Source organism: Peromyscus maniculatus, chromosome 3 (genome assembly GCF_049852395.1).
Source record: "Peromyscus maniculatus bairdii isolate BWxNUB_F1_BW_parent chromosome 3, HU_Pman_BW_mat_3.1, whole genome shotgun sequence".
Taxonomy (NCBI): domain Eukaryota; kingdom Metazoa; phylum Chordata; class Mammalia; order Rodentia; family Cricetidae; genus Peromyscus; species Peromyscus maniculatus.
The window spans coordinates 109,200,192-109,210,223 of NC_134854.1; the positions used below are offsets into that span (position 1 = coordinate 109,200,192).

At 52.0% G+C, this 10,032-nt stretch overlaps 1 protein-coding gene across 2 annotated transcripts in view; it reads left to right on the forward strand.

Moving 5' to 3' along the window:
• Mxd1 (MAX dimerization protein 1) overlaps positions 1-4,425 on the forward strand; it is a 29,163-nt gene extending 24,738 nt beyond the window's left edge. For both annotated transcript variants that reach the window (XM_076567190.1, XM_006984583.4), the window contains exon 6: positions 384-4,425. In XM_076567190.1, the coding sequence (XP_076423305.1) occupies positions 384-586 (203 nt within the window). In that variant the 3' untranslated portion in view covers positions 587-4,425. The remainder of the gene's footprint in view (positions 1-383) is intronic.
• The last annotated feature ends 5,607 nt before the right edge of the window (positions 4,426-10,032 follow it).

Below are 10,032 nucleotides of genomic sequence, written 5' to 3' on the forward strand. Positions count from 1 at the left end.
GAGCCACACCTGCCAGAGGGGCGTCAGGCAACAGAGCCAGCCCCGGAACAGATAAGACAGGACTCACCGGGGCTGTCGAGGTGGCTCTGTGGGTATACGGACCTGCCACTGTGCCTGAGCTTGAACCCGGGGCTAATGGTGGGAGGAGAGAACCGGCTCCCGAAAGCTGTCCTCTAGCCTCCACTGTGCACACCTGCACACGCTGAGTAAAAATGCAATAAAGCTTTAAAGAGGCAGGGCTCAGGCCTTCAGGAGCTGAGCAGCAGGACTGCTGTAGCCCCACTGCAAGAGTCAGAGAGCAGTGCCCACGAGGGGGTGTGGGAAACTGAGGTGTACCAAGGGCTCTGCAGCAGGTCCTCACCCATGTGTCTCCTCCCCTGCAGAAGAGCTGGACGTGGACGTGGACGTGGACGTGGATGTGGAGAGCACAGACTACCTCACTGGGGACCTGGGCTGGAGCAGCAGCGTGAGTGACTCGGACGAGCGAGGCAGCATGCAGAGCCTGGGCAGTGACGAGGGCTATTCCAGTGCCAGCGTCAAGAGAGCCAAGCTCCAGGATGGGCACAAGGCAGGTCTTGGGCTATAGGAGAGGGCCCGCAGGTCCTCTCCACCACACCTGATTAGGTAGTGTACCAAACCTGCCCAGATGCCCTTGCACGCAAACCTCACGTACCACCTTGACCAAAATCAGCTGTCCGTTTTGCAGAAAGCACGTAGGGTTGCGGTTCTGAGTGCGTTCCGTCGGTAGCTTCTCTGTCCCTCCACGTCAGCGCTGAGAGACCGTACATTCCAGTCCATTTGAAGAGCCCAAGGACCCTCAGCCCTAAGCAAGTCTCGCCTCTCAGCAGCCCCTGTGCCCCGTCCTGCAGCCGGCCAGGCCCTGCTTAGTTTTCTGGCTCATGATGGTACTCGCCCAGGAGAGAAGTTCGAGCTTTGTCTGGCACATAGGAAACCGAAGCAAACGAACTTCTCAAAGGGAACTCAGTCTCAGAAATCCCAAAGGAAGCTTTGAAAGCAAAGCTGAAGAGCACTGAGAAGCCAGGGATGCCTCCAGCAAGCCCTGCTGCGGCCAGCCGCGGTGCCTCAGGGTCCCCACTTAAGAGCGGGTGCTCGGCAGCTCAGGAGAACAGTGTGCCCCTGCGTGCTGTTCTGGGGGCCTGGCTGTGTGCTGTGTCTCAAGGCACCCCCGCGCCCCAAGTTTGTTGATGCTACTTGTCTCTGGAACATTGTCCTACCTCAGAGATAGCTGAGATCTCCATTGTCCACACAACAAAAGTGATTACGCTTCTTTGTTCCCGGCCACTCCAACCTGTTTTCCTGTTGGACGCCCCAGCAATAACTGATTCGCCCTGGCTGAGCTAGTGGCCACTGTCTCTGAGAGAAAGGGGCCACATTCCTTCTCTGTGGCAAGTGAACAGGAGGTCCCCGGGTCACCAAGACCTCCTGCTCAGTTATTTTTGGACACATCTGGAAGCTTCCTTCTGGAGACTTCTGGGTGATGGCTTAAAAGGATGATTTTTTTCCCCTTGTGGCATTTTTATTTAAGCTAAACCAGAGCACATGTGTATGTACATAAGACACACAAAACCTATAAATACTATTTATTCATTTTATATAAACTAATGTAATGGAATATAAATTCTTATGACTGCTTTTATAGATGTTCTAGAAACTTTGTATGTAGCTGTCTACAAATTAGTTCATTCCCCTGAATATTTTTGCATTTGTATTTTGAGGTCTGGATGTTTTCAGCCTTTGGTGAATCTTTTTCATTGAGTCTGAACCATTTGTAAAATCTGTGCCCTGCTCGGAGCCAAGTCCGTGTCATGGAGTAATGGAACATTCCTGAGATCCACAGGTGCCACCTAAAGGCTCCATGGCTCACTTGGCAGCAGGGCAGCTGCACAGTCCCACACCTCTCCTCAGATCCAAGCAGACCCTGGCAGAGAGAGCAGTCCTGACCACACAAGGTCACTCTGTGGTCTGTGGAAGTCATGGCTTCCTTAATGATCCTGAAGTCCTGTTTTTGTGCCCCCCACCCCCTTTGGAGTGTTTCCCAAATACCAGCTGAAAATTAGCACAGAACCACAGCTTGGGTCGTTCGCATTTATAAAGTCCCTTCCAGAGTCTGAGTGAGTGACGGGGTTCAAGGAGCTGGCCAGGTCTGTCCTTTGTCTCGAAGACACAGCTGTGCCTTGAGGTCCCCTCCAGTCCCCATGTGCTAGACCCTGAGGGCATTGTGTCTGCTCAGTGCATCCAAGCCATCAGAAAGTCAAGGCCAAGGGAGAAGCTTGTGGGCTGCACAGGGCGGGGAGGGGACAGAACCTGTGCACATGTTCATTTCACTCAGAAGGTGTCTGAGAGACACCTTTACTTTCTGTTTTCTTTGTTTTGCCTTGGAGTTAAACTGCTTTTTTTCCTTTGTACTTTTTTTTTTCTGATTAAAATATGAAGTGTACTGTCTCAACATAAAGCAGCATCATTTGACCTTTGCCCTGTCCGCTGGTCCTTGCATCTGTGTGTGTGTGGTAGATCTCTGTGGTTTTAAGACCCAGGTCAGGCCTGGCTTTGGAAGCTGGAGGTAGACCGAGTCAGTGTGGCAGGCAGGCTTTTCTCTGACCAAAACTAGCTTTGGGGGCCGGCAGGCTTAGCCCAGGGCAGCTAATTCCCGCCCCTTCACTCATCACCAGCATGTCTGCCCAGAGCTAGACTTGAGAGTGGTTTTTGTTTTCTTAAGCAAAATGAAAAATGTATTAGGTTGGTGGGGGGGGGGGGGAAGGTGTGAACCCCAGCCGTTAAGACTTTGACAATATGCACAAACAGAAATGTGTCAGTGAGGGCACGTGCATATTTTTATGTGGAAGTCCCTTTTGAGACTAAGACCTAAGCTTCACTCACTGTCACGATGCAGGTAGGAAATCGGGCTTGCCCGTCGACTTCCTTCATTCCTCAAGGAAACATTTGCACCGTCCTGGAAAACCCAGGACTGGCTTTGGGTGCACGCCCAGCACCCAGCACGTTGATTTGGGTTTCCTTTCGCTCACCAGGGATCTTGAATTCAGTAGCAGCTGCCTGCTACCCCTGCCCTGGGAGGCCTGCTGCTCCTTAGCAAGGTCACCAGGATCTCAAGAGGACCTAGATTCTCCCTCTTGACCCAAGGCTGGGGTGACCCCAGCAGGGATGGGTGAGGTGGGCAGGCCCAACCCTGCAGTGGCTGCTGGAATAGTTTTATTGTTTGGTTTCAAAGTAGTGTATGTTTTGTTTTGGTTTTTTAATCTACCCCCTGCTGTGTTTAAAAGAAGCCAAGGTTTCCCTGAGTTTCCTGTGGCCTTTCTCCCCATCTCTAATGTGGCCAAGAACATTTGGGGTCTAAGAACACAGGAGATGGCATATGATACTCAAAACCTTCTAGCAATATCTTGGGGACTTGACGATGAGTTTTGTGGACCTTTTCCCTCTTGCCTTCTCCCCTGTCCCTTCAAGAGAGAACTTATTTTTTGAAGAGCGTATATAGACACATTAAGGTTTTATACCATGCTACATTGGCAGGAATACCACTTGTATTGTGCTTTGTAACTTATCACCGAAATCGTGTTTTCTGGTTTCCTTCCTGGGGTGGCCGCATTGTTTCGTCTTCCTCCTTTACCATCCCCGTGGGTTTTCTGTTATTTCTCTGTGTCTCTTTGGAATTGCAATCGCTGCTACTCCTGCTTAGTGCTTTCTGGGAGAAGACAGCCCCGCCCGCGCTTGGGTCGGGTGCCGGCGGCTTCTCTCCTTCTGTGCGCTCAGAGCGCTGTATGTAGTCTGCAGCATGTTTTGTTTGCGAAGATTCTGGGTTGAGGTGGTGTGAAATGTGATTCATCAATACTTCTAATACTTTTTTTCTTTTACTGTGGTCTTCTAAAAGAAGACATAACTGATTGGCACCATTGCATTCAGATCGTGGATGGCCAAGGAAATCGAGTGTGTATGGTATCTCAAAATCACACAGTGAGAATTCAGAAGGCGCTCTGTCCTGAGATGTATCTGGATTTCTTACTTTGAGTTCTTACTCTGCCTGGGAGGGCAGTGGGTCAGGTGGGCGTTCTTCGCTTTAGCTTTGACCTAAAAGCAGGCTTGCCCCGACCACTGTCCCTAGAATTGGTGCTCCTGGAGTGTTGCTGCGTGGCTAGTTTGGGGGACCATCCTCCACAGGAGAGCCGCAGGGGAAGGATGGGAAATGTGTTTCCAGATGTTTCTTTATGTAAATATGGTGCCAATGTAAACCTGTGTTGAGACTGTGGAGAATGGTGCTTTTTCGGGGGGTGGGGGGGCTGCAGTTAGCACTTGTGTTTTTAGAAACCATCATGATTTAGAGGCTCCTTGCTGTGTGTAATCTTAATGTGTCCGTCCATTAACAAATAAATTATTTCATTATTAAAGAAACACTGGTCTTCTTGTGTCCCACTTCTCAGGCTCCATGGGAAGAGGTGGGTTGATCAAATTTTCTGTTTCTTTTCATTTGACAGCAAGTTCACTCTGGGATTCTCTGATGACTCTGAAAGTGTGGCCACTCAGTTGGGCTCTCTTGTTTCAGTTTTCCTCTTTCTGCCTCTCTCTCCCTCACCCCCTCCTCCCTCCCTCCCCCTCCCTCTCTTCCCTCTCCTCCCCCCCCTCTCCATTCTCTCTCTGATGTTTTCAGATGGAGTCTCATATATGTCCCCCCAAGCTGCCCTTAAATTTGCTAAGTAGTCAAGAATGGGGCTGGAGAGATGGCTCAGTGGTTAGGAGCACTCAGAGGACACGGGGTAATTCCCAGCACCCACATAGTGACTCACAGCCATCTATAACTCCAGTTCCAGAGCATCCAACATCCTCTTCTGGCCGCAGTGGACACCAGGCAATATATGTGATACACAGACATACATGCAGACAAAATACTATACACGTTAAATTAATTAATTAATTAGAAAAAGAAAAAAAAGATTGACCTTGGATTCCTGATCCCCCTGCCTCAGCCTCCCAAGTGCTGCAGTGACAGGCATGTATCACCACACCCAGTTCAGTGAGTCATTTGTTGATTAGAACTAATCACACTTTGGTTCCTTGGCACTGCCGGGCACTCATGCCCCTTCCCAGCTGGCATTCCTTACCATGTTCTCTGTTAGCATCTGGTGAGCCAGGCACTGTGCTGGGGCCAAGAATAGGAAAGCACCTGGGACATGAGAGCCAGCTTGGAGAAGTGGGTGCCTGCTGGGACCGGGGCTTCACTGGGAAAAAGCCTGGGCTGGCCACAGCGAGGGCCACAGGAAAAGCCTCCAGTGTGGCTCTCCACAGGAGGAGAAAGGCATCCAGTTTACAATGACATCTTTAAAAAATAGAAGAGGCCGGGCGGTGGTGGCGCACGCCTTTAATCCCAGCACTCGGGAGGCAGAGGCAGGCGGATCTCTGTGAGTTCGAGGCCAGCCTGGACTACCAAGTGAGTTCCAGGAAAAGGCGCAAAGCTACACAAGAGAAACCCTGTCTCGAAAAACCAAAAAAAAAAAAAAAAATTAAAAAAAAAAATAAAAAATAGAAGAGGAAGAAGAAAAAAAAGAAAAGTACATTTATTGCCAGATGTGGTAGCACATACCTTTGATCCCAGCACTTGGGAGGCAAGAGGATCTCTGTGAGTTCAAGGCCAGCCTGGTCTACATAGTGAGTTCCAGGACAGCCAGAACTACATAGAGAGACCCTGTTTCAAATAAACAAAAAGAATTCCTTTATTTGTTCTGTATGTGTGTATTTGTGTGCACACATGTGCCTCGCAGGAGTTGGTTCTTGCCTTCCATCATGTGGGTCCCGGGATTCGAACTCAGGTCATCAGGCTTGGCAGCAAGCAATTTCACCTCCTGAACTGTCTCACTGACCCTGCAGTGTCTGCTAAGGGTCATGCCCTTCAGTCATTTACATTCTTCACATAGACACCACAGACCTGGGCCAGGTTCCATCCTAGCTGAAGTCACACTAGTGAGCCCTGAGGCTGTGCTCCTGGGGGGGGGGGGAGGCTGTGCCCCTCAGGGGAGGCTGTGCCCCTCGGGGGAGGCTGTGCCCCTCCGGGAGCCCGACCCGGATCCACTCCCTCCTGCAGTGCCCTTGCTCACCCAGCTGCACACGTTCAGGAACAGGAGTCAAGACACTGAGGTCTTTCCTCCACGTCTCCCTCCGTTCCCTTCTCTTGTAACCGTAGGGATGGAACCCAGTTTCCACACACGCCAGGCAGGCATTCCATCTCCAAGGCATACCTCCGGCCCTTCATTTTTTCTTTTGAAACAGGCCTCTCTGGATCAGGCTGGCTGAACCCCCTCAGCCACTGGCATTGACAGGTGTTCAACAGCACACCCAGCTTGACCTTCAACTTCTTATTCTTAAAAACCACCCAAAAGTCTAGAAAGGTTTTCAGGTGTCCCTGGAAGCCTGTAGGTCATGAAGGAAGGGAGTTTCCTGTTATTTCTCCTTCAGAAAATTGGCCTAGGATGTGAGCTCTCTGCCCTGTTCCTCTGGGACCATCTCTGATCGGGTTCCAGCTCGAAACCAGCGCCCACTCTGTGACCAGCAGCACCCATAAAAGTGGGGTTCCTCGGCATCAGGCTTACTGAAACCCAGGAGAGGAAGCTCAGAGCTGGAGATAACTGTGGAGCAAGGTTCACCCCACAACAGCCCCATCACCCCAAGACACATGCTACTTGCAGCTTCGCAGCTTTCTTTGTTCGCCGAGGCCTTGCACCGATGTGTGTGGTTCTGCAAGGATGCTCGTACCAGTCAAGTCCTCACAGCCCATCCGGGGAGGTGGGTGCTGCCGCTCCCATTTCACAGATAAGAAGACCAAGTGGGGAGGGGGATTGGCCCCACATGCACAGAAAGTGTGATGAGGGGGAGCTCAGCACTCAGACTTCCACCCCACCTGCCACACCTCTCGGGGTCCACCGTCACCAAGTCCCCCAACCGAGCACCTATCCTCTGCAGACCTTGGACAAGGAAAGCTGTTTTCCACCTCAGGTTCCTGAGAACAAAGCAAAACCCCAGAAGTTCCCAGGAGCTGCCCTTCACTGAAAGCCTGATCTGCCATGTCTAGATCCCACAAGGGCTGCGGGCACCGGGACCCCACGGTGGGGGAACACATGTTTATTCAACCCAGTCTTGCCCTCTGCTTCCGCAGGCCTTAGAGTCCCCATTTGCAAGCGCCAATTTGGTCTCTGCTTTGACGTCACTGCAGCCTCCGCGAGGACGCCTCTGGAAGGCTGTCCCTTGTCTCCACTGCTCTAGTGGCCGAGAACCCAGAGAGAACGAGTGTCAACCCACACTATCCACCCAGGTTCAGCTGCACCGTGGGGCATCACTGGGGAAACTGAGGCAGACGCAGGACCAAGTGGTCCCTAGACTGTCCAATCCAAAGGGTCTGAAAGGCCAGGGCCAGCACATGAGCCAAGGCCTTGTCAGAGTTGTGGATGAAGATGATAGGTATGTGACCTCCCCTTGAGCAGAGGGGAGGGTGACAACACAGACTGGGAGCTGTCTGCTTCCAGAAAAATTCAGGCTTGGTGCTACCCCAGGCTGGACAGCACAGGGAGGTCACCCCAGCCATGCACTGGGGCCGAGGGGGATGAGAATCCAACCTGTGCTTACTGGAAAGCCCCTGTGGGTAAAAGCAGGGAAAACTGCCACCTCATCTCCACGATTGTCCCATCTGGGTGGGGCACTGGAGTGAGCCAGTCTGACCACAGGGACAATTCAATCAGGCAGGCCAAGCGAGGGAGAGACCCCCAGGGCCCACAGCCCTTACCTGCAGGAGTCAGGCCTGTTTGGCAGTCAAGTGCACAGATGTCCATCTGTGGGCCACCTCTGCCCTAACCCCTGGGGAAGACTACCTCTACCCTAACCCCTGGGGATATGAGGCGAGTCTTGAGTGCTGGCCCCATCTGAACTATGGGGGTAATAAAGGGCTCTTTTCAGACACTCCGGGGCTATGCAAGAAGTAGGCCAGGGCCTCATCCTGGTGCCTGAAAGACGGACAGCACCACGCAGGCGAGCCGTAAGACCACAGCCGAGAAGAGTCTGAGCGTGGTCGTGCATGCCACTTCAGGTTTGGGGGTGCTTTGTTTTCATGTGAGGTGCTAGAGAATTTAGCCTGGAGCCTCCCGCATGCTAAGCAAACACTCTCCCACAAAGCCACCCCCAGCCCACTTGACTTTTCAGAAATGCCCTATGCCAAGCCTCAGTGAGAAATAGATTGGAGGGGGACATCACATGGTGGGTGTGGAGGGGTGTTCCAATATGCCGTTCTGACTCTGCTGTTTAGATGACAGACAGTGGTCAGGAAGTGGTTAAACCGAAAGGGGGTGGAGGAGAGGGTGACTCAGGCCAGAATGTGGACACTGGCTGTGGGGAGGGAGCAGTGTCAGGTGGGACCTCACCTCTGAGACATTCAGGCCGGCCAAGGGAGTCTCCACGGAAGCCAGGCAGCGAAGCGCACCGGGAGGAAAGGGTGGGGTGGGGAGAAAGGCCTTTGTAAAAGCCCCCTCTGACAGCGCCTTGTGGGAAGAGGGTGACCACTGCACCCGGAGGCCCTGGCTCACCCTGGCTCAGGAAATGCCTGCTCAGGGAGGCTGAGTCTCCAGAGGGAATCTGAGCAAAGCCTTCCCACCTCAGATGTGAACCTACAGGGAGATGCTGCAGGTTACAGGCTGTAGCCCGGTCAAGTGCAAGCTGGGATGGAGTGTGGAACAGCGTGGGGTCCAGAGGAAGCAACAGATGAGCTGGGCAGGGCCTGAGGAAGGAGGGAGAGGCGCTTTCTCCTCCATCAGGTCCCTCAGGGTTGGGACAGAACTCAGTGTAGGAATGCTGTGGCCTCCCCTGAAGGAAAGGTGTGTGTTTACTTCAGAGAACTGGTTCAGGAAACAGATCTTCTTTCTCCTTTTGTTTTGGCTGCCAGGAAGCTGAGAGCCAGTTCACACCTCGCCTTCAGGAATTGAGTCTCTGTGATGTGAATATTGATATCCTAATTTTCCCCTGATCTTTCCTCTGACCTTGATTTCTATTTTTAAATTTTCCCGTTTTAGTATATGTATTTTTAAATTATTTTCATGTATTTACTTTTTGGAGACAGAGTCTCACTATATAGTCCTAGAACTCAGTATGGAGACCAGGCTAGACTCGAATTCACAGAGACTTGCCTGTCTCTGCCTCCTGAGTGCTGGGATTAAAAGCGTGCACCTCCGCCCCTGGCACAATACATGTAGTTTTTGAAGTGTTTTAGATAAACCCTTGCGGAGAGCAGCAGGGATCAGGCTGTCTGCAGGATCACTGTGTGAGAGCTGTGGTCTTTTTTCTCTACAAGCAGAGGGTGGTCAGATTGACCACATGTAGTCGGGGTCACGTGTATCTGGTGGGCGTGTGAGTGTGGGGTTTTGTTGGTTTGTTTAGTTGTAGAAGGGTGGTGCCTGGGGAGAAGACACTCTCTGGTCCTGGGGACTCCTGGGGGGGGGCGTTCCCAAGAGTCCGGGGGTGTGGCCAAGTTGACCAGGGCCAGAGGCATTTGTCAGAAGCAAGAAGGGATAACCCATTGCCCACCTGCCGAGCTGTGTGGTCCCACACTAGGCTCACGCCTGTAAGTGGAATGCTATTTCAACACTAACCTTGGCTCTGTTGTCACACACAGTTAGAAAGTCCCTTACAAGGTAGGTGTGGTGGCATATACCTGTAATCCCAGCGTTTATACAAGGTGGAGGCTGGAGGGTCAGGAGTTCAAGGCCAGCCTCAGTTACACATGCGTTTAAAATAAGCCTGGGCTGCACCTCTCAGAAAAAAATGTCAACATTTATTAACATCACCTGTGAAGCAGGTACCTTCAGGAAGGTGGCCAGGGCCACAAATGGGGTCCTGATTCAGCCCTGCCCTGGTCAGTATCACCTTAGGAATGTGGTAGAGTTTCCCATATCGGTGACCCCAGGGTGACCATGTTGTGCCTCCAAAACCCTGAAGTACAGGGGCCAAAAGTTTTTATTCTTTTCTTAA